The 27597-nt window shown below is 37.2% G+C and overlaps 2 protein-coding genes across 4 annotated transcripts in view; one reads left to right on the top strand and one right to left on the bottom strand.

The window, feature by feature from the left end:
- Window positions 1-27597, bottom strand: part of NT5DC1 (5'-nucleotidase domain containing 1) — a 240582-nt gene that overhangs the window by 176465 nt on the left and 36520 nt on the right. For all 3 annotated transcript variants that reach the window (XM_072643094.1, XM_072643093.1, XM_072643095.1), the window contains one exon: window positions 24621-24702. In XM_072643094.1, coding sequence (XP_072499195.1) covers window positions 24621-24702 — 82 coding nt within the window. The remainder of the gene's footprint in view (window positions 1-24620; window positions 24703-27597) is intronic.
- COL10A1 (collagen type X alpha 1 chain) lies at window positions 15104-23910 on the top strand. Its single transcript, XM_072643092.1, has 2 exons — window positions 15104-15269; window positions 20080-23910. Exons 1-2 carry the CDS (start codon window positions 15119-15121, stop codon window positions 21966-21968), a joined length of 2040 nt encoding a protein of 679 aa, XP_072499193.1. The 5' UTR covers window positions 15104-15118; the 3' UTR covers window positions 21969-23910.

Genomic DNA, 27597 nt, shown 5'->3' with positions numbered 1-27597 from the left:
GATAAAGGTTAAATAAAACATTTATTAAGCACTTGTGTGCCTGGCATCCTGCAAAATTAGGGAAGTTATTGGGTTGACTATGTATAAAGTTGTGCATTTAAATGTTACATATTATAATATGCAATATACATAAGACAGCTAGTGGTGCAATGGATAGAATATTGGATGTTGTGGTGGTGGTGGTGGTGGTGGTGTGTGTGTGTGTGTGTGTGTGTGTGTGTGTTATGTTCTATCTTTCATAATCTTCTTGTCTCTGATCTAGTTGTTTCTTTCCCTTGCCTACTCTTTCTTATTATATCACTTCAAATCAGAATGAATGTAAAGTGTTTTTTTTTTTTATCTATTATCATTATATTAAAATTGTTTCTTGTTCTGGTCTCCCTGATCATATCCTTCCTTTCTATTCAGTATAGTAAGTTCATAAATAGCCAGGATAAAGTAATTAAGATTGTAAAAGGGGTCCTAGAAGTTATGTACAGACTGTCCCAAAGACCAAAGGAACATAATTTGCAAAGTGTCTTATACATCAACCAAAATTCACATCTTGGTAATACGTGCTAAAGCATAAAAAGTCATCTAGACTTTGTTGTCAGGACCTTTTGCTCCTATGATACGTAAATCTCAGATAATTTCCAGACATCCACAGTAAGACAAGCAGAAAAACAAATGGTGCTGATAATTTTGAGATGATGTAGACCAGTTAACTTTAAAGTTTTCCTGACAACTTTGAGATGGACTTGGATATGTCAATAATTAACCCGAAGATGACATGGATAAGAGTTAGTTTGCTCCCCACAAAAACCCTATAAAAATGAGATGCCAACTCCTGACCCCTGATCATGCTTCCATCTCCACCAAGGTAATGAAAGTGATTCTCTGTGCCTCTCCCCATCCCCATCCCTTTCCCCACACTGCCTTCCTTCCTTCATCATTCTACCCCTAATCCCATGCCATTGATACTGTACCCATTTAGCCACTTGTCTCGGTAATTTCTATTCCTGATTGCTTCTGCATCCTTTGTGCCTTATTAAATAAAGGGTGATCACAGACTCACTTTCTGCTGCCATTGAGGTCTTTCCCAATGAGTATCCAAAGAATTAGGTATACCCGCCCCATTTCATGATTCCATGAATTAATGGGCAATTACATCATCATCATCATTATCACCATCATCTCTCAATTCTATTAATATTTTCGTGTTAACATCTTTGTGCCTGAGTTAAGCTGTCACTGGGTTGAAGGTGATAAGTGTTGCAGTCATTTGTAAATGAGCCAGGGTAGTCAGCTGAACTAACCAAAGGATATCAGGGCCACTAAGTGGTGTGAATTGGTGGTAGCTGCATAGGGATCTATTCCCTAGAGGACAGAAGAATATACCAGGAACAGACTAGTGGCCTTAGATCTGCCATCTAGTGGACATGAACTTAGAGTTATAGAAGACTATACTATTCAATAAACTCTAGTGGCTCCCTATTATCTCTAGGATCAAATATAAATCCTCTGTTGAGCTTTTAAAGTCCTTTATAAGCTGGTCCCTTTATCTTTCTTCTTACCCCTTACTCCCCACTCCATATACTCTGAGATCTAGTAACACTGACCTTCTTGCTGTTCACACACAAGATACTCCATGCATTTTGACTAATTGTTTCCTATGACTGGAACTCTCTCCTTCCCCATCTCTACCTCCTGGTTTCCCTGACTTCTGTCAAGTCCCAGTTAAAGTCCTATCTTCTGCAAGTACCTTTCCTAGTCTTCCTTAATCTTTAGTGCCTTCTCTTTGAGACTATACCCAGGATATCCTGTATACATCTTGTTTGCACATGATTGTTTGTATATTGTCTTCCTCATTAGATTGGGAATTTCCTTTTTTCTTTGTTTTAGTATTTCATTTTTCCCTAGTTACATGTAAAAACAATTTTTAATATTTGTTTTTATAACTTACGAGTTCCAAATTCTCTCCCTTCCTCCCTCCCCACTGAGAAGGCAAGCAATTCCATATAGATTATGTATGTGTAGTCATGCAAAACATATCCACAATAGTCATGTTGTGAAAGAAAACATGAATCAAAAAAAGAACCTCAAGAAAAACAAAGAAAATGAAAAAAATTGTATGCTGCAATCTGTATTCAGACACCATCAGTTCTTTCTCTGGTGATGGATAGCACTTTTCATACTAATAGACTGGGGATTTCTTGAGACTATCTTTCTTTCTATCTCCAGGGTTTAGCACATAGTAGGCAGTTAACAAATGCTTTTTGACTGACTGAAGAGGGACTGAGAAGTCTGACCTGGGTGGGGAAGAGTATTCCCATTACACATATAATGACACAGGGACTTCAGGGCAGTCAATACATTTTACAGAATTACACTGAGTGGATAGATCAGTTTGCCAAAATTAGGCAGACTCAATGAATCCAAAAAGCTCTTTGTAATTCTCTTACTTCACTTTCATAGTGTATCACATTAGTCACTGGCGTAAATGTCTCATCTTTTCTACTAGGCTGCAAACACCACTGAATGTAGGGAGTGTGCCACATATCCATCTTTTTAATTCCCACAAAGATGATTCAATACTTGCTGAATGGACATAAGAATTCTAATTTATGGATATTAACTCAGTAATTATAGTACTCGCACGGTGGCAAAATAACCTCCATCCTCCTCTCACATTTTCACAAACTTCAAAATATGCAGTTAAGACTCAGCTATACTTCACATCAATGTTCAAGAATTAGAATAAAAAACCTAATAATGAAATGGCTAGTATTTACACAGTACTTTAAGGTTTGCAAAGTATTTTGCAAATATCTCATTTTAACCTCACAATAACCCTGGGAGGTAGGTGCTATTATTATCCCCATTTTACAGATGGGGAAACTGAGAAAGACAGGGATTGGGCAACTTGTCCAGGGGCAAACAAGTACTGTCTGAACTCTAGTCCTCTTTACTCCAAGTCCATCATTCTATCCACTGTGACTTAGCTGTCTAAAAAATTTTAAAGTAATTAGCTCCCTCTGCTGATATTCTAGAAGATTCTGGTGGAGGGAGGGGAGAGGGAAGAGAAGTTGCAGATAATGGTAAGTTCTGTTAGTGTGAGTCAAAGCAAAATTTTTAAAAAGAGGCTCCACTACAATTTAATGACTTGAAAATACAAGGAATTTTGTTAAATAGAAAAAAGACAATAAAAATAATAGAGTTTTTAAACTTTTTACAAGATTCCAGAAAGTAACACATTATCATTAAAGGTGTTTCCTAAAGTATTTTCTTAAAGAAGAAGCTACTAGACAAATGCTGAAGATGATACCCACACATTTCATGTTTCTTCTAAACTGTCTTTAAAGCACTTCACCTACATAACTTTTAATAAAGTATCTGTTCAACATAACAATGATTCTGTTTCCTAAATTTTACTACCCTAAAATTATGGCTAAAATATTGTGGGAAATTTTCCCACAATAAACTGATGAGGTCATATATTTCCCATAGAACTCTAGAATTCTCCAAGTTTTCCCCCTTATACTCTCTTATTAGGCAATGGTTTTTGCCAAATATTTTTTCATATTCTAATATTTTTTAAATAGGCATATTTTAATGTTATCAATTGTATTCAATTAGTTTTTAATCTTACTGCAAACACATTTCTCTAGCATTTTTATTTAGGTTCTTATGTTTCTTCTTTTGGCTAATATGCAAAAATTAAAAAAAAAAAACTGTTTTCCAATGGGAGGAAATTAAGGTTCATGGGAAAATCACATCAAAGAGTAGCAAAACTATAGACAGGAGAACTTTCTGTTTCAGACACTGTACTTGCATTATTCTATTTTAATCAAAGCCTACTTGCTACTCTTTGTGGTAAAACATACCACCCATACAACTGTGTAAAAGTTTAAAAAGCAAACCTCAAAAGTGTTCTTCATGGCATGTGGAAATAGATATTTTTTAAAAGTTATGACATGTTAATTGAATTATTCTATAATAATCAAATATATTTAAATCAGCTTACAAATCCTTAACTAAGAAAAGACACTGGTAAGGTAACATAACATTAAAACTAAGAAACACCTCTCTACTTATAAGTTTTTGTTTGGAGGGCATTGGTTTGAGTTTCTGTGGGAAGTAGAAAGCATCTGAAATTATCCACTTAGCACAGTGCCTGGAACACAGTAGGTGTTTAATAAATGTTTATGAACTGACCGACCCCAAATGTTCTTTGAAAAGGATAGTATTCCAGCAAAAACATTTCAAAATAGGTTACAATGCTAAATTTGAAGTATTACAATTTTCACAAGAAAAAAAAGTAAAAGTTCTGATGCCAACACAATCAGGGATTATCTGACACCATTTACTGCCCTAGAGAGCACAAGTCACTTTTCCTTTTGAAGACAGAGGTGCACTAAAGACAGGTATTATCTATCAGCTCAAAGTTGAATTGACCCGCACATGTGAAAAGTATGACAAAATACCCTTCTAGCCAAACTGCCCAGCTGGCTGCTCCTTGAAGTCGGTATTCCGTCATCCTGCTTTCATGCTTTTGGTAGTCCCCCGGAACACACTCTCTCCTCATTTCTACTTCTTAGAATTCTTAGACTCCTTCGGTGCTCTGCCGCTGTACCACCTGCAAAGTCTGCCCTGGACATCCTAATGATCAGTGCACTCTCTCCCTCTCTTCAAACTACCTTATATTTACTCATCCGTGCACACTGTGCAAATCAGAATTATCTATCTTCTCCCTTTTCTTTATCTTTCTCTCTCTTACTATCAAGGGTACAACCACCCTGCCAGCTATACAGATTCATGATAATGGGGTCACTTTTGACCCCTCACTCCATATATCCAATCCCTCACTCTCCCTCACTCGACATATACAATCAGTTGCCAAATTTTGTCATTTTTTACCTTCACAATATCTCTCCTATCATCCCCTTCTCTCCGCTCACACCAACACTAGCCCAATTCAGGCCTGAATCATCTCCTCTGGACAACTACAAATAGCTTTCTAATCGTTTTCCCTGACCCTAGTCCATACCCTTTCTAACGTATCTTCCACACAGTTGCCAAAGTGATTCCTAAAGCATGGGTAGGGCCATCATCCCCCTACTCCATAAAATCTAGCAGCTGCCTATTAACCCCAGGATTAAATAGGAAAACAAAGAAGCAACAGCAGCAACAAAGCCTTTGTTTACCATGTAAAGCTCTGTTCAGCTCCCATCCTTTCCAATCTTCTTTTAAGTACTCTAAGATTTCTCCAGACTAGCCTCCTCTCCATTCTGCGCACACAACACTCCATTTTCCCATTTTGGTGACATTGCATTATTTAAACCCCATGCCTGGAATGTTCTTTCTCCTCAAAGTCACCTCTTAGAGACCTTGGTTTACCTGAAAACTCGATTCAAATGTAACTTTTTTTCTGTAAGAGGCTTTTTTCTAATGCAAGAAGGCAACATTTATAGGGGAGCTTGAAAGTGCATAAATGTGTGTGTGAGTGGGGAAGAAGGGTAAGGAAGGGAAAGAGGGCAAAGCCTCAGAAGAGAATAAAGATGAGAAATCCAGAGAGTGAGTCCTGGTATGAATCAGATGAAGCACAGCTGCAGACCTTCTTAAAATGATGGTCTAAGGGAAATGAATCTCCAGTCAGGAAAATGGACCTTAGGACAGGGATACTCCACAGCGGCAGGGCAGCAGGTGAAGGGAAGTCTGGAGAATAAATCTAGAAGTGAGTGTATTCCCAGCACCCAGTATAGTGCTTTTACACATAATAAGTGCTTAATAAATCTTTTAATTGAATTAGGCTAAAACAGTATAGTAGTAATAGAAATCAACTTATAAACTAATAGAAATTCCTTTTGTATCATAAAATTCTAAAGAACTGAAAGAGAAAAAGAATTTCTTTTTAACAAAGTTTAATGTCAAACTCATCAAAAAAATATTTATTAAGCTTATGCAAAGGACAGTGCTAAGTCCTAAGGGAGGTTCAAAGTTTTTCTCAGACAGATTCCTTGCCCCTCATAGAGAGCTTATTATAGTCTAACAAGGAAATGAGATATGAACATAGTTAACTAAAACACAAAGTATTGAATAAGTGTAATAAAGAGTTCTAAAACAAAGTGCATTGAGTTGAGTTGTCTATGACAGGGAGGGATTCAATAAAAATGAGGGAGAAGGAGGATATTCCAGGCATTGTGAACAAACCATAGAGGCAGAAGTGTGAATCAAATATTAGGACAAAGAACAGTCAAGTCAGGCTAGAACACCAGGGTACATGGAGAGAAGAAATGGGAGATAAAACTGGAAAGCTAGAAGGATGCTGGGTACCTATTCAATAAAATAACACCAGTAGAGAGTTATTGAAGATTTCTGAGAATAATAGGTCTAAATCTAAAAAGTAAAAATATTACTCTGGTAGTCCTATGTATGATAATTTGGAAAAGGATTAAAAAGTTAATTTCCTCATAGGATTCTACAACCTTAGCTTAAAGCCATGCTCTCTTCAAATTATGATATTCTTTAAAAATCAAGAAATCTGTATAAACATATAATAAACCACAATTTACTAAAAGAAAGTATATATTCATATTGTAATACTTCTAGATAAAAACAAGTACAACAAACTACATTCTGAACTTCTCTCAAATAAGCCCACTTTTTGGGAGGGTGACAGAATTTACATTTATAAATAATGAACTGTTAACTCTCAATACTGAAATTCTCAATTTCAAGTTGCAGTAAAGAAATGAAGCCCCGTAAATATTGAGATGATTTATAAATAGTTCAACCATAAACTGGCACCTTAAATGTTGTTAAAGAAGAAAAAGCTAAGGGACTAGACTATCAAAGAATGAAGTTGAAAACCTATGCTACCCAACTCTGAAGCTGTTTTCTGATAACTCTAACTAAATTCCCCACAATTTCCGACAGGATTATCCAGCCCTAATAAAAGCATCCCAGCCGAAATTTGTAATTCTCCCTCATTTACTGACTGAACAAAGTGTCACTGCCCCCTTAATCTGTCTCAGTGGTTAGCTATGCATTTCCTAGACACATTTCTCAGAGGCCAACTTGTATAATAATCATTTTACAGATGAGGAAACTAAGGTCCAGGAGTTTAGGTGACTTTCCCAAAGTCCCAGTTAATAATCATCACAGGTGGTAATTAAACTCAGGTTCTCTGACTCAGAACCATTAACTTTCTACCCTCCCACACTTTCAGTCTCTTGACACAACCTAAAATACAGGTGGGAGTTGGCACTTGAACATTCAGTCAGGATGGAGACATGTCACTGAGAAGCACTTGGGTGGTCAAGTCCTTTGGCCATATCCTTAGCCATACAAAACTCCTAGGCTTTTTACTTTTAACTCATCCAAGAAATTCCATCTCAATTATAGTAAGCACCTAATGTTAACACAACTGGGGGTGGGGAGAGGTGGGAAAGGCACATAAAATGATAAACTTTTAAAATATTTTCCTCCAGGTAAATGGCATATAAATTAGAACGGAAAGTCCTGATTTGACCTTTTGAAAAACTGTTCCTTTTTTTCTTTAGCCCTGTCTTGAAAAAAGTCCTAAGTTTCAGGTGTTTTTATAAACACCTGTTTTTACACATAAATTTCTTCTTTCTGACTCACAGCAGGTACTTAACCACTAGCCAAATTAAACTATTTATCGAAATAGCTCATTTTTAGACTCTGGAGTCTACAATAACACCATGAATGTTCTTTTAATTTTTTTTTTTTAGGACTGTGGTATAAGGAGGAATGTGCTTGGGCTAGGCAGTGGTGAAAGTTGTGAGCATCTAAGTATCCTTACAAAGTTTCTGGGCAATCTTCCCATTTCAACTAAGAAAGGGATAAAAGGTTAGGGAAACAGTAAGGTATTTAATGAATTAATCCCATTTTAAAAATAGGAATAGTTGAGTCAATTCCATTCAACAAATACTTATTATGGCTTTATTATTTGCAAAGCAGCATGCTAAGCCTCCAGTGAGATATAAAGAAAAGCACAAAGATATAGGACCCTTTTCCAAACTTTTCCCCCAGAGTTATGCCAGGTATGGTAAATGGAGGTTGGACCTAGATTCAAATCCTGCCTTCAGTCCTGCTGTCAAGGACAAGTCATTTATTCAATCAACCAATAAGCTTTTATTAAGTGCCTCCTCCTAAATAAAAAATAAAGAAAAAGTGACTGAGGAGTATAACACTAATGACTTACAATCAGGACAGACATCTGGAAAAAAGGCTTAACTTTTGTATCTCAATTTACTCATTTACGAAACGGGGCTAAAAAGACCTGTAGTACTTGACAGTATTTCTGTGAAGATTAAATAAGAAAATTCATTAAAGCATTTTGCAAACATTAAAGGGCTATATGAATGCCAACTATGGTTTTGGCTATTGTTGCAATAGAGAGCCTAAGTGCATAAGAAATACACAAATCAAATCCTGTGGGCCATTTCAGTTTTTGTTATTCAGTCTCACACATCCCTTTAGAGGTCAGAAAAATAACTAACTTCAACACTGGAAGAGACCAATCATAGGAGAACCATAGTTTGCCCATCTACAATTCAGGGAATTAAACTAAATAACCTCCAAGGTCTCTTTCAGTTCTCATGAGTCTATGAAATACTATAATTATATGATTATTCTCTATCAGGAATTTTTAGGTGGTAATATAATGCTACTTAAGGTGGAAGGAATATGTGAGGTAAAAATTTTAAAAGGAGAAGTAATATTATCTAGTTTCGAGATTTGTGAAAACACTATTCATATTCAAAGAAATGGAAAACACTCAGGTTACAGAGCTTAGACAATTCTGTTTTAAGTCGAGTGGAGTTTCATGCTAAAGCCACAGGCTAGTCACTTCAAACAACTACAAAAAAAAATCCCGAATAAAAATAGTTTTAAACATACAATTGGGTGAGGCATGGTTAACAAATTCTGATGCTACAATATATTTTGGTCAAGACAGGACCTCTTAAAGTGACTAACAAAGCTAATAGACGCCAGGTACTTATGCTGAAATAAGTACGCTATTTGCACAAAGGGTTGAATACCCAAGATTTAACCAAAAAAGACACCACAAGTTTAAGTGGCTAAAGGGCAGAGACACTGGAATCTAAAGAATAACAAATACCCACCAATGTTTACAAGTTTTTGAAAAAAATAAAAGGAGTCATGTACTTGCAAATCCCCACATAGCCACATTTGTACATTCTACATTCATATAGCTAAATTATCCAGAAACTGGGAAATAACCTAGTCCAAGTTCCTGATTTTACAAGTGAGACACAGGGAAGTTAATGACTTCTCCAATGTCCCAGGAAATATCAGAACTGGTATTTGGGGCTAGGTCCTCTAACTTCAAATCCAGGGATCTTTTCTTGTATACCGAGTTGGACAAAGACGCAGGCTCTTAACTTTCAGTCCAATACTCTCTCCACTATACCACAGGGCCTCAGGCACCCATCACATTCACTTGGACTAGTGAAATGGCCTCCTATTAGGTCTCTCAGATTCTAATCTCTCCTCTATCCAATTAAACCTCCACTTAGCTGCCAAAACAAATTTCTTAAGATACAAGTTGGAGTAAATACCTTAAGTGGCTCCCCTTAGCCCAGCAATTGAGGTCCTCTACAACCTGTTTCCTACCTACCCTTCCAACATACTGTTCTCCTTTAGGAAGTCTATGTTCCAGCCAAACTGTTCCCCAAATTTGGCACTCCAGCTCCTGGTTCCAATTTATTGATATCCCTAGTCATACAAGGCTCTGAGTTTTTTTTCTTTTTCTAACTCATTCAGTAAACTCCATCTCAACCATAGTAAGTACCTAATGTTAGCGCAACGTGGGTGGCAGAGGGTAGGGGGAGAGGCTTTGTGTGAACAAACTATCCCCTCATAACAGGAATGCATTCCCTCTTCACCTCTGTCTCTCTGAATGATCTTACTTCCAAGTTCACGTAAGGTGCTGCTACTTTCGTGAGGCTATTCCTAATCTCTCCAGTGAAGGGTCTCTCCATCCTCAGCCTTCCCCATGCTATCTTGGAGCACGTGCTGTAGACTTACTCTCTCAACTCTAACTCATACTGGTTGGTTAGGTTCCCAGAGCTTGGCTATTAACATCCTCTCAGGGTTCAGGGGTAGCTCTGAAAGGCTGGGGTGAGGATATGGAGGAAGGATGACCTGAAGAGCTCAGGAGCTCTTCACCAGAATATTTCCCTCCATGATTATCAGTTGTTAGGAATTAATCAGTCAGATTTAACTAGTTTTTTAGAAACAGGTATTTACTATGATGATACAGTTGGTATAAAACAACTCCCCACCCACTCTTCCTACCCCTCAAGAAAGTTTGTGATACACCCTCCCACAGGTACATACAGAATCCAGGGAAAAGCTGGCTCAAGTTTGGAGCACATCAATCAATCAACAAGCCTTTATTAAGCACATTCTATATACAGATTGTTTGTCCTTCATTCTCAAAGAGGACCACAACATCAGGAAGGTGATGCCATGATGCCATGACTTGCAAGTGAATTAGATTTAAGTGTGTGTGGGGGGGGGGGAGGTGCAAAGTCACCTTTCTCCTCAAAAGCCATCTGGATAAGTGGAGGACTGGAGATGGCCCCAAAGATTATTGTGCTAAATGCTAGGGAAATGCTACAAAGAAGCAACTTACAAGGGCTAGATACTGGAATTTCTTTTCTCCCGTTATGGGCTACTCAAGAAATTCTTCTTATCTATGATTTCTGCTGGGCTCCTTTTAGAGCCCTGAATCTGCCTTTCCTCATCTCCTCCAGACTATCCTCAACTACTCAGGCAAACACTGATGCCAGGCACCCATGTCCTGAGGACACTTTAGGAAAAGGAAAGCAAGGCTGAGCATGAGATTCTCTGGGATTTGACTTAGTATGGTGGTTGGTACACAGTAAGAGTTGAATAAATGATTGCTGATGACATTTCTACCACTAAGATATAGATGCTCAAAGTCCTGATTCCAAACTAGCTTCCTGCTTCTGCACAAGCTCCACATAGCATGATCAAGTACCACAGTCAATCATAGTCTTCCTGTAGCACCAAACTGAAATGACTTGAGTGAACTGAGAGGTTCAGGTCTTGTTCTACCTCAGATCACACCTCTGACTGGTCAATTTCCATTGAGATGTGTTCTCACCTGACAAAGGTCTTGTTTATTTTAAGTGGGGTGAGGTGATTTCACAGATTGATTTAATCTCTACCCAGACATTATATTTATTTGTGAAAGAGAATAAAGCATTGTGGACAGAGAACTGGCCACCCAGGAAAACCAGAGTTCAAGTTCCATCTCTGAGATGTGCCTACTGTGTAACCCTAGGCAGTTCCCTTAACATTTTTGTAGTCTAAGCAATTCTTTAAGCCTAGAGAAAATGGCAAACTGTGTTAGCGGAGTTCTCAGTAGTACTCAGGTAGTAGGCTCAGTCCCTATCTCTATTCATACCTGCCATCCTCTCTGTACTCTTCAAAATACAAAATGTTTAAATTTAAAAATGTTTAAAGTTAAAGGAGGTTTCCTTTGTGTTTTTTTTATCCCTTGCTGCTAGCGTAGTAAATTGCATATACTAGTTACTTAATGAACATGTGTTGAATTAACTTGAATGGAGCACAGTCTAGAAACACTAATAGACTAAGACTCATTATTTATGAAGTTCAATAATGTAGTCAGTCAATGAGCATTGCAACAGTGACCATGGAAAATACAGCTCCCCTGGACTGGACACACAGAGACCAAAAATGAAAACTGGATACTTAAACATCTGTTGTGTGGTGAGCTGAAGTGTGGCAACCAGGGCACAGAGGGAAGAAGAACTGCTGTGATGACATCTTGAAACAGGTTCAAACAGTGTGCCATAGTTGTGGGCTGTTGGAAAATAGAAGCAGACAAAACAGCCTAGAGCTGAAATTCTAAATAAAGGACAGCCACAAGTCTGAGAGTCAAAATCACAAGCAGGGATCGGCTTAGCAAATCCTCGAGCATTCATCCAAATGTCCTTTCAAACTCATTAGTAATAGCCATTATCCACTGCACCACTTCTTATCATAAAAACTAGCAGTACATGTAAGTACATGCACAAGTGCGCACGAGTATACACACACTGGTTTCTCAGTGACTACAGATTAAGTACAAATTCCTTAGGCTGGTATCTAAGGTCCTCCCTGATCTGATCCCACTCTACTCATCCAATATCATCTCCTACTATACACAATGTCAAGAATGCCAGGGTCAGATTTGTCTCATCACTATTCCTTGATCATCACCATACTCATTTCCAGATAAGAGGTTTCCTTTTTGCTATGTCTCTCCTTTTCTGCAACCTCAACACACAACACTTTACTCTCTACCTATATAAATCTTAACTAGTCTTTAATGTATTGATCAAGTCTTATCTCACCCAGGCCCACTTTCATTTCATCATTATCTAAGCTTTTTGTATCATTAATCTAATACTTCATCATATAATTAGTTTATTGTTTCACTGTATTGTTTATTGGATCTAGGGAGTAAATTTATATTTCTTTTGTGTAACCTTCTGATGACTTAAGCAGAGTAGTATGCACTTAAGAAAAATTTGGTGAAATAAATAAACTGAAAACTTGATAACTACCCCAATTAGTCTGAATTATTGAGCTTAGGTATACATATACATGCAAATATTTATAAATACAAAAAGAGTGAAAGATGGGAATTAGCAAAATAAAAATAGTAAAGGTCATTATTTCTATTGAGGTAATAATAAGAATCCCTTAGACTCAGCTTTCATGAAATAACACACATACACACAGAAATAGTATGTTTTTTTTTAAATTTAATACCTGTGTTTTCCTTTAAAAAAAAACAAACTGCACACCTGTAGATGTGGTCAAAGTTTTAACATAGGTGGTCCAGACTTTTAAACACGGGTGCTAAAAATGTTCATTCCAATCACTAGTCAGTCTTGAATTGAGACTTTATTTCACTATTCAGAAAAACAGAAATAATATACCTATGCCTCCAGGTGGAATCCTATCCTTTCTGGCACAATCCATCCGTAAAGAACATTTTATGTATTTTATTTTCAAAGAATCTTTTGATCCAAATTCATGAAATAAAATATTATCTAAGTTTCAAACTAAGCTTAATGTCTTTATTCACTTATTCATGATCTCAATCCTTAGTACAGTGCCTGGCACATAGTATGCACGTAATAAATGCGTGTTGATTGATACCTGAAACTATTTTAGTATTGATTCAGATTACATTGAGGATACATTATTATAATCTGTATCTGTGTTTTATTTTCACCAATGTAGAATTTTTTTGATGTTTTTTTAAGACCTATAAAAGTATTTCAATGAATTAAAAAAAATGGAAAGCAGATTTCAGAGAAAAATATTTTCTGTTTGAAGTCAAAATAATAACATTGAAATAATCACAGTAAGAAACATTAATAATATATCATTAAGGCTTTTCTACAGACATCTACACTGATAATATATAAATCAATACCAATTTGCAACTGTAAAATGTAAAGTCAATTGATGAATACAATGTATCAGGGCAAAGGGAGAAAATGCAGTATAGTATTTATGTAGCCATATACAAATATGTCTGTACACAGAAATTTATGCTACATTAAATGCATATCCCTGTTTCTGGTGAATAGAATTTAACTTGAAATATCTAATTTATAAAGAAAAATACTATCAATTTTGAATTTCCTTTTTATTAATTTTTATAAACTACTAAATTCTCCACCAAACATATAAAAAAATCCTTAAAATCTACAAGAAACCTGTATGTCATATCCTTTGCTTGAATCAAATTAAAAAGTGACAACTACAACTATACTGTAGTCTCATTTAAAAAAACTTTAAAAGTTTCATGGGTCAAACTGAGAGTATTATACAGAAAGTGGATGGGACTATATGGTTTATGGCATCTTCCTCTATATTTGGAAAATATTAATGAGTGGTCACTGGAATAGAACAATAACCCATCAAATATAAAAGGCACCATTATTTTCCTAGGTTACAGCCTTAAACATCTGAACAATAACTTAGAGAAAAATTACAAAAATGTCATGCAATTTGAACTAAGATTACATACACAGGTCAAAGAGTCCCTTTTTCCAATAAAGAACCATAAGGAAAAGGGACATTCACATGATTTGGTGTGTCTGCCCAAATATAACTTTCCACCATAATTAGTGCTTACTACCTCTTTGGGAGGAGCTTACCCCACGTGTCACTTCATGTAACAAGTGCACAAACAGTATAAATACACCAGGGTGAGTCTTGAAAGGACATCTACACTTCTCACTGGAGAAGAGGTACACACTGAGGAAGACCGACAAAGAATCTGCTAAGAGTCCTGGCATTCTGGTAGGTCTATAACTTGACTCAAATTCATCTAGCACCAATTTTACCTTGCAAAGCATAAACTTTTAGGAATTGATATTTATTCTATACAGATAAAGATCAAATTGTCTTGCCTCTAAACATTAGCTTGAAAGGTTCTACTAGTCTGTAAAATTGAAATGATATTAATGTGACTGCTAAAGCTAACTGGCTCTACTGTAGATTTAGTGTTATTTTTGAAGCTTTTGCTCATGACTATTTCAAAGATCATGAAATGTTTAAAATGTCATGAGTCTGTCATTCAATACCTCTCAAAGTTATGTATTCAATGCAAGTGTCAGACAAGACACAGAAAATCCCCCAATTTTTAACAATTCATTTACCTGCTTGAAAATGATTTCAAAATAATATAGGAACTGGCTCTGTGATTCTATTGGTGTACAAGATTCTGGGCCCCTTATATGTAGATATATAGTCTTAGTGAGTTGCCTAGAGCACAGAGAACTTGTTTTAAAACATAACTAAGAAACATGCTTAGAAAACAAAGAAGCATGAACTGCCATTAATTTAAGAAATATATTCAATAGGATGCTAAAAAAAAAGTAGCAGAGTAAATATGAATGTATTAAAAATTCATTTGTGAAATACCAAAAAAGGGTAACACAATCAAGACAACAAAACATGTGTGCATATATGTTTTTTATATATGTGTGTATGTAAAATAATTCTTTTCTTTTTGCAGAATTACTCTGGGAGTATGCTGTTACAAATAGCCTTTCTGCTGCTAATCTCTAACTTTGCTCATGGTGGGTTTTATGCTGAACGATTCCAATCCCCTACGGGAATAAAGGGGCCACCACCAAATCCAAAGGCACAGTTTTTCATTCCTTACACCATAAAGAGTAAAGGTAAGCCAAAATACCTCTGGTTTTATTAAGCAATTGTTACTATGTTTAGATAATTATGACTATTTTCTTCCTTTCTTGTTATTTCTACCTCATAATTATTAATCCTACAATTAGTATCAATCATTTTCAATTTCCTAAATGAGCCCAGATTGTTACAGTGATTTCAGAGAATGTATACAGAATAGTATTAACAACCCTCATGTATACAGTGGAAATGGCACAGGAATATTAAAAAGTACTAAATACTTCTGAATTCTCCTGTTTGGATTTACTTTCTCAAATGATGGTGCAGCAAAAATGAGCCTACTTGTTTAAAAAAAAATTACCCAAATCTGATGTAGGGGATAGAATTGAGTTATTTTCAAAATTTGGTTAACTTTGAAATAAGCACCTGACTTTGTTTTATTATGAAACTGACTTAGATTCCAACAAAGCTTGAGTTTGACTATTATACAAAATTTCAAAGTGAAAGTTAAAGAACACTGTAACATACTTAAAGCCATTAAAGATATTCATGTCACTATAAAAAATTTGTCAGCTTGCTTTTAGAAATTGAAAAGTTACCTAGGTCTCTATCGCTTTTTTAAAATATTAATATTGAAAAGTTATAGAAACAACAAGGAAGTGAGGCCTAGTGGACAGAAAGCTGACCTCAAAGCCCAGAAGGTCTCTATAAGTCTTGCCTTAGATAGACTTTCTGTGTTATCCTTTGCAGCACTTTTAGTCTTTCAGTGCTCTAGGCAACTCTAAGACTAAGGGGCAGCTAGGTGGTGCAGTGGATAGAACACCAGTGCAGGAGTCAGGAGGACCTGAGTTCAAATCTCACCTCAGACACTTGACACTCACTAGCTGTGTGACCTTGGGCAAGTCACTTAACCCCAAATGCCTCATCCCGGGTCATCTCCAGTCATTCTGATGACTATCTGGTCACTGGACCCAGATAGCTCTGGAAGAGAAGTGAGGCTGGTGACCTGCACAAGCCTCCCTCACTCAAAACAAGGTCAAGTGCAAATCATATCATTATTTCTCCGATGGCATGGTCTTCTTTGGCAACAAAGGACGAACACACACACACAACTCTAAGACTAAGTACCATGCTACACCACTGCACGGTGATATTTTAGGTAACTGAAGTCTCCAGCAGGTTTTCTTTTGCCTTTTTAAAAATTCTTCTCTTATTTAAAATATCAGGCTTAAGGGAAATGTAGTGCTTGGCCTGTACTGTTTCATGAACTTCATTGCCAGGGCACTACTGCATTAACATTCAATCTGAGGCAACATGTGCTTTGTTTGAGCCCTACCTTGCTTCAGAAGACATAAAAGGCCCATTTTTTTTTTATGTAGAGAAAAATCTTCCTATTGATAAAAAGGAATCAATAAACGTTACATATTAAGTAGGCTAAGGTTAAGTCTTGGGGGTTGGAGGTGGGGATCTTTCCAAGGGCCTTATTTCATGCTATGGAGAAGTAAGACAGATGATTTCAAGCTTCATTTTCCTAATTTTTTTCCTAATTGGCATTTAATTTTTTCTTTCTATATGTAAAGATTTTCCTCATTAAAAAAAATGTTTTATATGATAATTTCCAGAATTAAAAACAAAGAGATGGTTTGCTTTGGGAAAAGAATAGCTGAAATTAAGGACTGTCTCTGTCAGGTGTGGCAGCAAATAAAAGTGAAGTAAATCAGCTCATATTTAGGTCAAAAGTGATGTGCTTTACAATAATTCCAAATGGAAAAACAACAATAAGGAAAGATTGTAGGTGAGATGACATCGTAGAAAATAGGTCCTGGTGGAGGAGAAATACAAGTATGTAATTTTTATCACATGCCATCTGGGTGCCACAAACTTGACATTTTGCTTTGGTACATGTCCTGCCTAAGTTACAAGTTAGTGATTCCATTCCACCAATCCATGATAAAACATTCTCTCCCAGGCATTTCACCACTGGCCAATAGTGCATTCCAGTTACTTTCTCTCCTTCCCTGAAACCTCTATTCTACATTGATTCTACTTTTAAGGGAGATAAATTAATTAAAATTTTTTAAATAAAAAACTTATTACCCAAAGACAGTGCCTTTTCATTGATTTATATAGTTACTGATTTTTCTCCCTTAAACTCTCTTCATAGTAACAGCTCTTATATTTGTGAAGACCTTTAAAGTTTACCAAAATACATTCCTCACGATAGTGCTGGGAGGTATAGAATAAAAGAATTGTTCTTCCCACTTGACAGATGATGAAAATGAGGCAAAGAGCCACATGTCCATGGCAATATAGCTAGAGTCAAAGGCAGGCAGGACTTTAACAGGGTTTATTTTAGCCCTCAACACTAGTACTTGTTCTATCAAACTACACTCTTCATAATGTAAATGATTTTTCTCAACTTGCCAATTGGAGTTTTCTTTACCATCCTACTAGTCAATAAAAAGCTAACACCTTAAATAAAATAAATACTAAGTAATTAGGGCACTTTGTGCCATATTCACACTATCAGATCATGCCATTATAAAAAAATGTCAGCTCACTTTCATCACAGTAGCTGGTGGGGTTTTTAAACTTTTTATGTGTCTAATGTACCCCTTTATCAGCCTGGTGAAGCCTATGGGCCCTTTCTGAGAATAAGGCTTTTAAATGCATAAAATGAAATACAGAGGAAAACAAACTATATTGAAATAAAGATGTATTTCTTTCCCCATCCAAAGTTCATGACTTCCTGAAATCTATTCTCAAGGAATTCCTAGACCTCAGCTCTAAAGTCAAGGTTAAGAACCCTAGCTCTAAAGTTCCATTAAAACAAAAATAGTCTACTTCATTTTCTCTATTTGAGGCTGGGAAAATGGGAGGAAGTTGAAGTGGGGAAGTCCTGGCCTTATGATTTCATAAATGTAAGAGACAATCTGATATGGAAGCTCTCTCATCCCATGCAAATAAGGAAATATTTCCATAGCACTTACCTTCTTAGTTGCTTGGGACACCACAAGACTTTACCAGTACTCCTCTATAGTTACATTTCTGTTATTTGACAAAGGCAGGCCTTGAACCCAGGTCTTCCTGACTCTGAGCTGATGTAGTGAAGCAATGTTATCTGGTTAATTCAACAAAAATCACTGCCATGAAAAATGACAGGCCAGTGACTTAGAGCCTCTTGCACTGCTGACAAAATCTAGCAAACTCCATTTCTGTGGCAAAGACTGCTTTGCTTTCAGATATTTAAAAGAAAGTCAACAGTTCTATAGAATATTTGTAGGTATCTGTGATACAAATTCATTTTCTTACTTATGTTAGCACAAACTACACAAATGTCTATTTCTGAAAGTTTTGTTCAATCAGCTAGGCTGCCTAAAATAATATCACAATTAAGATGTCTTCTTCAATAGGATTTGAAGGTAATTTGATTTTAAGTGTCTGCTTAGCACTTACTATCTGGTGTGTTTTTTTGGGAGGTGGGGGCCAGGCAATGGAAGAGTCACACAGCTAGTAAGTGTCAAGTGTCTGATGTTGGATTTGAAATCAGGTACTCCTGACTCCAAGACCATACTCTAACCACTGTGCTACTTAGCTATACCCTCCCCCCAACTTCTTTTATCTTATTGCATGTATCATCATGTGGTCTTCTATTCTTAACTGATATAAAGTGATATCATAAGTATCACCATCTACTTCATGGCATGTGATGACTACACAAATTGGTTTTATTTGTGTGGAAGGTGTTATTTTCTCATTTAGAAAGCTTGTGACTTGTATTAAAAACTTCTTTTACAAAGGACATACCTTCTAAAGATATGTCTGTTTTTAGGGATAAAAAATTCTGACTCTTTTTTGGAGAGATTTTCATAATATTATTTTCACTTCACTTTTCTAGCTTGTCATCATTTTTAGTCATATATATTCAACATTTCAGTCAAATAATAAGATTTTTCCATTTCCCACACCTGTGCCTTTGCTTAGTCCAGCTCTTAGGCCTAAGAATGTTCTTTTTCCCCTTTATTCTCCATCTCCATATCTGTTAGTGTTCCTCCTTCCATTCAAAGCCCAACTTGAGATGCTACCTCTTCAACGGCACCCCACCACTGAAAAGTACTCACTTCCTCAAATTTCTCATAGAACTCCGATCCCTCCTTTACATTTCTTACTCTCAAATATATCACAATTATGTGCAGATTTGTCCTTTCACTAGTAAATAAGCTTCTCCTGATCCACACCCATGGAGTAGCTCTTTGTCTCTGGGAGCCTAGCACAGCCTTACACATATGCATATACATGTGTATATACAAACACATATATCCATGTATATTACATATATACAGGTATGTCTATACACACACTGCAAAGAAAATGCAAGAACACAGAGTTGAAACAATTTCACTGAACTTTCAGTTTCTGGTAGACTACGATGGCAGGAATTATCTTTTTTTTTCATTTTGTACTCTCAGTGCATAGCACAAGGATTTTCATAAAATCAGCACTTAATGAATGCTTATTTAATTGTTAAAATAAATGAATTTCACAATCCCATTATAGCCCATTAGAAGTTGCAATGAATGGAAGTATCTACAATACTCTGTGTTGTTCAGATACTATAATAGGTTACTAGAGGGTAGTAAATTCACCTTCTCTATATGACTTTTAAAATGAATTTTCATTTTATTGAGGGTTTGGGTTTACATTATTCCTAAAAGTAGGGAAATGAATTAGATGGCACCAAAACCTTTTTTCAGCCTTGTAATTTATAATTTGGGAACAGTGATATTTCCACAAAAAAATCCTAATTTTTCTATTTTGTATATATGTGTGTTTAATGTCTTTTAGGCATACCAATAAGAGGAGAACAAGGTCTTCCTGGACCACCAGGCCCCACAGGCCCCCGTGGACAGCCTGGACCTTCTGGACCTCCAGGAAAGCCAGGCTATGGAAGCCCAGGGCCTCAAGGGCAGCCAGGCATGCCAGGACCACCGGGACTATCTGCAGTTGGAAAACCAGGCTTGCCAGGTCTCCCAGGAAAGCCAGGTGAGAGAGGACCATACGGAGAGAAAGGAGATGTTGGACCTGCAGGTTTGCCAGGGCCAAGAGGACCACCGGGACCTCCTGGAATTCCTGGCATAGCTGGACTATCTGTTCCAGGCAAACCAGGACCACAGGGGCCAACAGGGGCCCCAGGACCAAGGGGTCTTCCTGGAGAAAAGGGTGTCCCAGGTATCCCTGGTATGAATGGACAGAAGGGGGAAAATGGATATGGAATTCCTGGAAGGCCAGGTGAGAGAGGCCATCCAGGTCCACAGGGTCCTATGGGACCTCCAGGACTTGCTGGAGTAGGGAAAAGGGGAGAAAATGGATTTCCAGGTCAGCCTGGTGCAAAAGGAGATAGAGGTTTCCCAGGGGAAATAGGCCCACCTGGCCTACCAGGTCCTCAAGGTCCTCGTGGAGAACCTGGAGCAGCAGGAATAGGAAAGCCAGGAGTCAATGGAGCACCAGGATTGCCAGGGACACCTGGAGTCAAAGGTCTTCCAGGAGCTCCAGGAATAGCAGGTATGCCAGGTACACCTGGATTTGGTAAACCAGGCTTACCAGGGATGAAAGGGCAGAGGGGACCTGAAGGCCTTCCAGGGGCTCCAGGAGTCAAAGGGGAACAAGGTCCAGCAGGCCACCCAGGGGAACCAGGTTTGGATGGGCCTCCAGGACGCATAGGACCCCAAGGACCAAAAGGAATACCAGGTAACCATGGCATTCCTGGTTCTAAAGGGGAGACAGGACCAATAGGTCCTGCGGGGTACCCAGGTGCCAAGGGAGATAGAGGCCTACCTGGGGTAGAAGGAAAACCAGGTTACCCAGGAGAACCAGGTCTCAATGGTCCCAAGGGCAATCCAGGTTTACCAGGTCCAAAAGGGGACACTGGATTGGGGGGTTCTCCTGGTTTACCAGGCCCTGTAGGAGCAGCTGGAGCTAAGGGCATACCAGGAACCAATGGTGAGCCAGGTCCTAGGGGAGCTCCTGGAATACCAGGAACAAGAGGTCCAATTGGGCCACCAGGAATTCCAGGATTCCCTGGGGCTAAAGGAGACCCAGGAAGTCCAGGCCTGCCTGGCCCAGCTGGTATTGCAACTAAAGGACTTAATGGACCAATGGGGCCACCTGGGCTACCAGGTCCAAGAGGCCATAATGGAGAGCCTGGACGTCCAGGGCCCCCAGGACCTCCAGGCCCACCAGGTCAAGCAATCATGCCAGAGGGCTTTATAAAAGCTGGACAAAGGCCAAGCTTATCAGGGACACCTCTAGTAAGTGCAAATCAAGGTATAACAGGAATGCCAGTGTCAGCTTTCACAGTTATCCTCTCCAAAGCCTACCCTGCAATAGGCACTCCAATTCCATTTGACAAAATCATTTATAACAAGCAACAGCACTATGATCCAAGAACTGGAATTTTTACCTGTAGGATACCAGGTCTATATTATTTCTCCTACCACGTACACGTGAAAGGGAATCATGTGTGGGTAGGCCTGTATAAGAATGGTACACCCATAATGTACACCTATGATGAATATACAAAAGGATACTTGGATCAGGCTTCAGGGAGTACCATCATAGATCTCACAGAAAATGATCAAGTATGGCTACAGCTACCAAATGCAGAATCCAATGGTTTATATTCTTCTGAGTATGTTCATTCATCTTTCTCAGGATTTTTATTTGCTTTAATATAAAAACAGCCTGCATAGCTAGTGTACATTGTCTGCTTGAAAAATGTTTTAATGAGATGTTTTCCTAGAAGACACTCCCTTCCAACACCATAACATTGTAAAAATTGACTACTTTTTAAGCATCTGGGAAATGCAAATTTGCCATTAGAAACACAAGCTGAAAAATAATATAGTAAATTGCATATGAAGATTATTCTCATTTTAAGGATTTCTAGTAATTATGTTTAAGATACCCTAATGTTTTATGTGAATGTTGTGAAATTAAACTCTACCTGTACTGTAATTCACTAAAAGGAAGAAACATAGACACACCATCAAGTCATCTTTTAGAGACAAGTAGTTACTAGAATGAAAGTAGATGAATTTACATGGTAGCCTTCAGGAGATTCATTTTAAACATCAGAAACTGCTGAGTTTCCCCAAATATTTTATATATATGTTTTTAACACCACACTGAAATGCAATTTTGGAATTTTCAAGCTAAAAATACAGTTAATTTAAGTACACATTTTTTATTTTACAATGTGCATGTTCCTTATCTATCTAAAAGTAAATTAAACAAAAACTTCAATATTAAAGGAAGCCCACACTGAAATTATTTTGAATTTAAACATATAAAACAATCTATACAACTTATCTTAAAAATGATATACATACCAACATCCAAATCATATTTGAAAAAAGAATTGGCCTTTAGACGGCTTTACAAAAAAATATCATTAATGCCAAAAAAATAAAAAAACAACTCAAACACAAGAATAAGGATCTTTGAAGAAAAATATTTTTAGTCTAAGGCAGATTTGATTTCAGAAATCTGACACTATCTTTCAAAACATGCCAAAATCTAACCACTAACATTAGCACATTTTGGATACATTTAGAAAAAGGTACTGTATCGGTTGTAAACTTGAAGACACAAATTTGAAAGGTGCTGTTCCTACAAGCACTTTCTGATGGTGCATTCTGAGAAGGGTGTGTTCGAATGTTTCCCTACAATGGTGCTTGTATGAATAATAAAGTAAATGTATTCTAGCCAAATTAAAAACCAAAAAAGCCAACCCTACTACATTAAACCATTTCTGCTATAGAAAGTGCTTATTCTTCAACCACAATGCATTTGGTGGCTGAGAAGTCTTCTTAGTTGCTGCTTCAAAGTATAGAAAGATATCCTGTGACAAGATGACCCTCTCAAGCTAGAGTGTGAAATGGCGGTATTTCCTTCCAATTCATTTACTTAAGGAAGTTGGTGCAGATGAAAGCTGTGTGCAATCAATTGGTTCACATGATGACTACTGTTTTTGTCATTGGAAAGTACCTTTATTACATGGTTTCTTGTCTTTATTATGTGAAATGTTTTGTTCATTGGATACTTTTTTATAAATGAAATTCCTTAAGTATTTGCAATACATTAGTTTACAGCATGTCTTCCATTTCCATGAATTTCAGTGGGATTACAACTAAAAAATTACCAAAAGCTTCAACAGTCTAAATAGAGATTATTTATGCTCTGCTATATTTATATATTGCTGTTTCAAAAATCCCATGACAAGCGTGAATCTTTTGAAAGCAAAAATGTTTTCACCTACTCTTTAATTATACTGCAACAAAACCAAGAGAATGAATTTTTAGTTCAAATTCATCTGAAACCAGCATATTTGCTATTCTAACATGTTCTTTCAATGCTTTTTGTTTTTCAAAGTTAACAATGTAAACCAATAAACTGGTGGACATCTCTAAAACCTGACTTGGGACATGCTTCTTTACTGACACTCATGTTACCACAATGTTGCATTTTGACTTGATAACAAATAAAAGCAATTAGCCACTTAGAAACTGTCATCACTACAATAAAAGAAAGGTGAAGTCCTGGGCCACATTGTTGCTGAGAAATTAACACTCAAAGCCCACAGCTAAGTGCAAAGAAGTCAACCTTCTAACCCCCAACCCCCCCCCCCCCCAAAAGCTTTTATCAGCTTAAGCTACCAAGGACAGCCTAGCAAATTCAAAAGTAATACACAACTGAGAGTCACTTAAAGAATATAAACTCAGAAAAGTGGCAAAGTATAGTCCTAGGCTGTATCATTTTCATTTTTGATAGCCTATCACAAAATTAGGAAACAATGAAATGAAACAATTTTCTAAAAGTAAACAAATGTCATTCTATGAGTATAGTTAAAGGCTGGCAGATCCTTCACTTGTACAGTTAATATTTGTGTTAACATTCAATTTATCATCTTCAGGTATTACTGCCCTTGTTCTGGGTCAGTCAACCTTTTTCCTCAAATCAGAGTAATTGGTTTCTCATTAGCAAGCACCAGGCTGCCCTGGTACTGAACCACATGCACATGTCCAAGCCAACAGCCACAGCAATTCTCAATTTGATGCTCTGCCCAAGGAAGATCAAAATGAAGGCCCTCATACTAGGGAGCACACGGGCAACATTCGTACCCAGCTCCTCAAAATATGCTAGGGAGACTGAGAAAATAGCAATTATTATAACAACACATACTTCAGTTCACAAAAGGATTAACCAATTAACATAAATGTAATACTGAATATAATATTTAAATAATGACAATCTAATTAAGAGAAACAGTGGAAGAATAATTTCTAATTAAGTCACCAAAACATTGAATAACATTCCAAGGAACTCACCTTTGAAAGCTGTTAATTTATAATTATGGTGTATACTAGCAAGAATATCCTTCCAAAAATCAAATGTTTCCAGGTTACTTTTCTGTAGAGGATCAAAAAAAACGCACACAACAAAAACAAATTGTTATCCTAATTTGTATATACAGAAAAAGAATTGTGCTAATGCAAATAACTGTAATTCTGTGTCCTGCAGCAGAGATGCTGATATTTTAAAACAATAATCTTTCCTATCAATTGAGCCATTAACAGAAAGTTGCCAATTACCGATCAAAAGCAGATGGTCAAAAACAGACACCTTTGTATTCTAGAAAACAATTTGGAACAATGGGAAGAAAATGACTAAGTGACTCTTTCACCCTGAGGTCCCACTGTGAGTCAAGTACCAGTACATCCCAAGTTGGTCAATGATAAAAAGAAACATCAGAAAATGTTTATTTCTGCACTTTTTATAGTAGCAAAGAGCTAGAGACAAAGTAGATGCCCACAGACTGGGGAACAAATAAACAACTTATGGTATGTTAACGGGATAGAATCAGTCCATCAACAAGCAATTATGAAGTGCTTATTATGTGAAAGGAACTGTGCTAAGTGCCAGAGACAAAGAAATAACCCAAAATAATTCCTGACCTAAAATAGATTCTAACTGGGGAAACAACAAGCATGTATATGTACATGTGTTTGTGTGCATACATAACATTCATGCACATACAAGTTGAACAAAACGAACACAAGGCACTTTGAAGATGTTCCTTACAGAGCTGGTGGGACTAGGAAAGGCTTTATAAAGAAGGTGGAATTTGAGCTTCACCTTGAGGCATTCCAGGAGGGAGAAGTGAGGAGGCAGAATTTTCCAGGTATGGTGATCAACCAAAGGCATGAAGGAAGCTGGTAGAGAATTTTGTGTGAGGGACAGCAAAAGGGCCAGAATGGCTGGAAACCAGAATGTGTGAGGAAAAGTAATTTGTAACAACATTGGAAAGGTAAGAAGGGGTCAGGTTGTGAAGAGTTTATATTTGATAGTAGAGGCAATTGAGGGTCATTTGACTTTCTTGAGTAGGAGAAGATGTGACCAGACCCATGTTTTAAGAAAATCACTTTGACAGCTAAGTGAAGGAGAAAAGGGAATAGGGAGAGAAGCTTGAGGTGGGGAGAAGAAAAAAGTTACTCCAAGAGTTTAAATGAGAGCTGAGGACGGTCTAAATCCAAGAGTAGTAACTACGTGAATACAGAAGAGAAGGTATAGAGATAGAAACAAGATTTTCCAACTAATTGGTTATATAGAAAGAATGAAAGTGGGGAGTCAAGGACGACACCAAAATTGTAAAACCAGGTGACCAGAATGGTGGTACACTCAACACTATTAGGGAAATTCACAAGAGGGTCAAGTCTGGTGGAGAAGACAATGAATTTAAATTTGGACATGCCATGGTTGAATGGATGGTGATGCAATATCCACTTTAAAAGGAATGCAAAAGGAAGTTTGTGACGTGTGATGTGAGCCCAGGAGAGAGACCAAGAATGGATCACCTACATAATCATCCACATAGCAATAATTGAACCCACTGGAACAGATGAGTACACCAAGTGATAGGATATAGAAGAGAAAGAAGACCCACAAGAAAGGCTTGGGCTATACTCACAGTTAGTGGGAATAATAATGGGTGGTGATCAAGGAAAAGATTCTGAGGAGAAGCAAAGATTGGAAAAGAACCCAAGAAAATAACATGAAAACCCACAGAAAAGATGGTACAATGAAGGAGAAAGTAATTAACATCAAATTCTGCAAGGACGAGGAAAGAAAAAAAGGCCATTTGAATTGGCAATTCAAGATCATAAGGAACTTTGGAGAGAGAAGTGTCAGAGTGATAAGGTAGAAAATCAGATTTCAGGGGGTAAAGAACAAAGAGGAGAGGAAACTGAGGCACCAAAAAGACATTTTTTTCAAGGACTCTGGCTGAGAAAGAGAAGACAGATATAGGGATTTAGTGATTTTTTTAATAATGAGGGAGAACTGGGGCCCATCTAGAGATAGTAGGGAAGGAAATCTACATAAGATTAAAGGAATGAGGGTGGGGAAGATAGTAGGGGCAACCTGCTACAGAATATAATGGGATCAAGGGTGCATAGAGAGGGTTTAGTCTTGGTGAGGAGAAAGAGTACCTCTTTCCATCAGAGTGGAATATAGGAAGAAACAATGGGGGATAATGTCAGTGAGATGAGAAGGAAGAAGAGGGAGCTTGTGATGAATGCCTTGATTTTTTCAGCAAAGTATGAGACATGGGCCTCAGCTGAGAGAACAGAGGAGTACAGAGCATGTATGTGTGTGTGCTTCCTGCATATATATGAATATGTATATAAGGAAAATAAATTTCCATATTGATCCTGTCCAAAAATCTATGTCTGATTCTGTAACTCTGTTAAGATGAAGAGTATACCTCATCAAACTTCTGGATTTTCTTAAAAATTGTTTTCCTTACAATATTGTAGTCATTGTGTAAATTGTTCTGGTTCTGTTCACTCCACTCTACATCAAGTCTTCACAGGTTTCTTTGAGTCTCAACTATTCATTATTTCTTATGAAGCAATAATATTTTATTACATTCAAATATCATAATTTATTCAACCACAGCCCAACTGAGTGGCACCTGCTTTATTTCCTGTTCTTTACTTCAACAAAAAGTGATGCTATAAATATATGTGCACATATGGGTCCTTTTCCTCTGTATTTGATTTCTTTGGGGTATATAATTACTAGCGGTATTACTGAGTGAAAAGCCATGTACAGTTTACTAATTTTTTTTTGTGGAGGAGGGAGCATACTTTCAAATTGCCTTCTAGAATGGCTGGACCAATTTGCAGCTCCACCAACAATGCATTAGTGTACCTATTTTCCTGTAGTCCCTCCAACACCTTTTTTTGGGGAGTGCTTCACTTCTCTTATTGGTCACTTGAGACATTTTTAGAGAGTTGCTGATAT

The sequence above is a fragment of the Notamacropus eugenii genome, chromosome 2 (assembly GCF_028372415.1).
Source record: "Notamacropus eugenii isolate mMacEug1 chromosome 2, mMacEug1.pri_v2, whole genome shotgun sequence".
Classification (NCBI taxonomy): domain Eukaryota; kingdom Metazoa; phylum Chordata; class Mammalia; order Diprotodontia; family Macropodidae; genus Notamacropus; species Notamacropus eugenii.
Note: the sequence above shows the minus strand (reverse complement) of the source record. Positions and strands in the feature narration are given on the sequence as shown.

Coding starts and splice junctions, on each gene's coding strand:
- COL10A1 (XM_072643092.1), top strand. CDS start 15,119: ATGCTGTTACAAATAGCCTTTCTGCTGCTAATCTCTAACTTTGCTCAT. Junction 15,270..20,079: donor TTACACCATAAAGAGTAAAG/GTAAGCCAAAAT, acceptor AATGTCTTTTAG/GCATACCAATAAGAGGAGAA.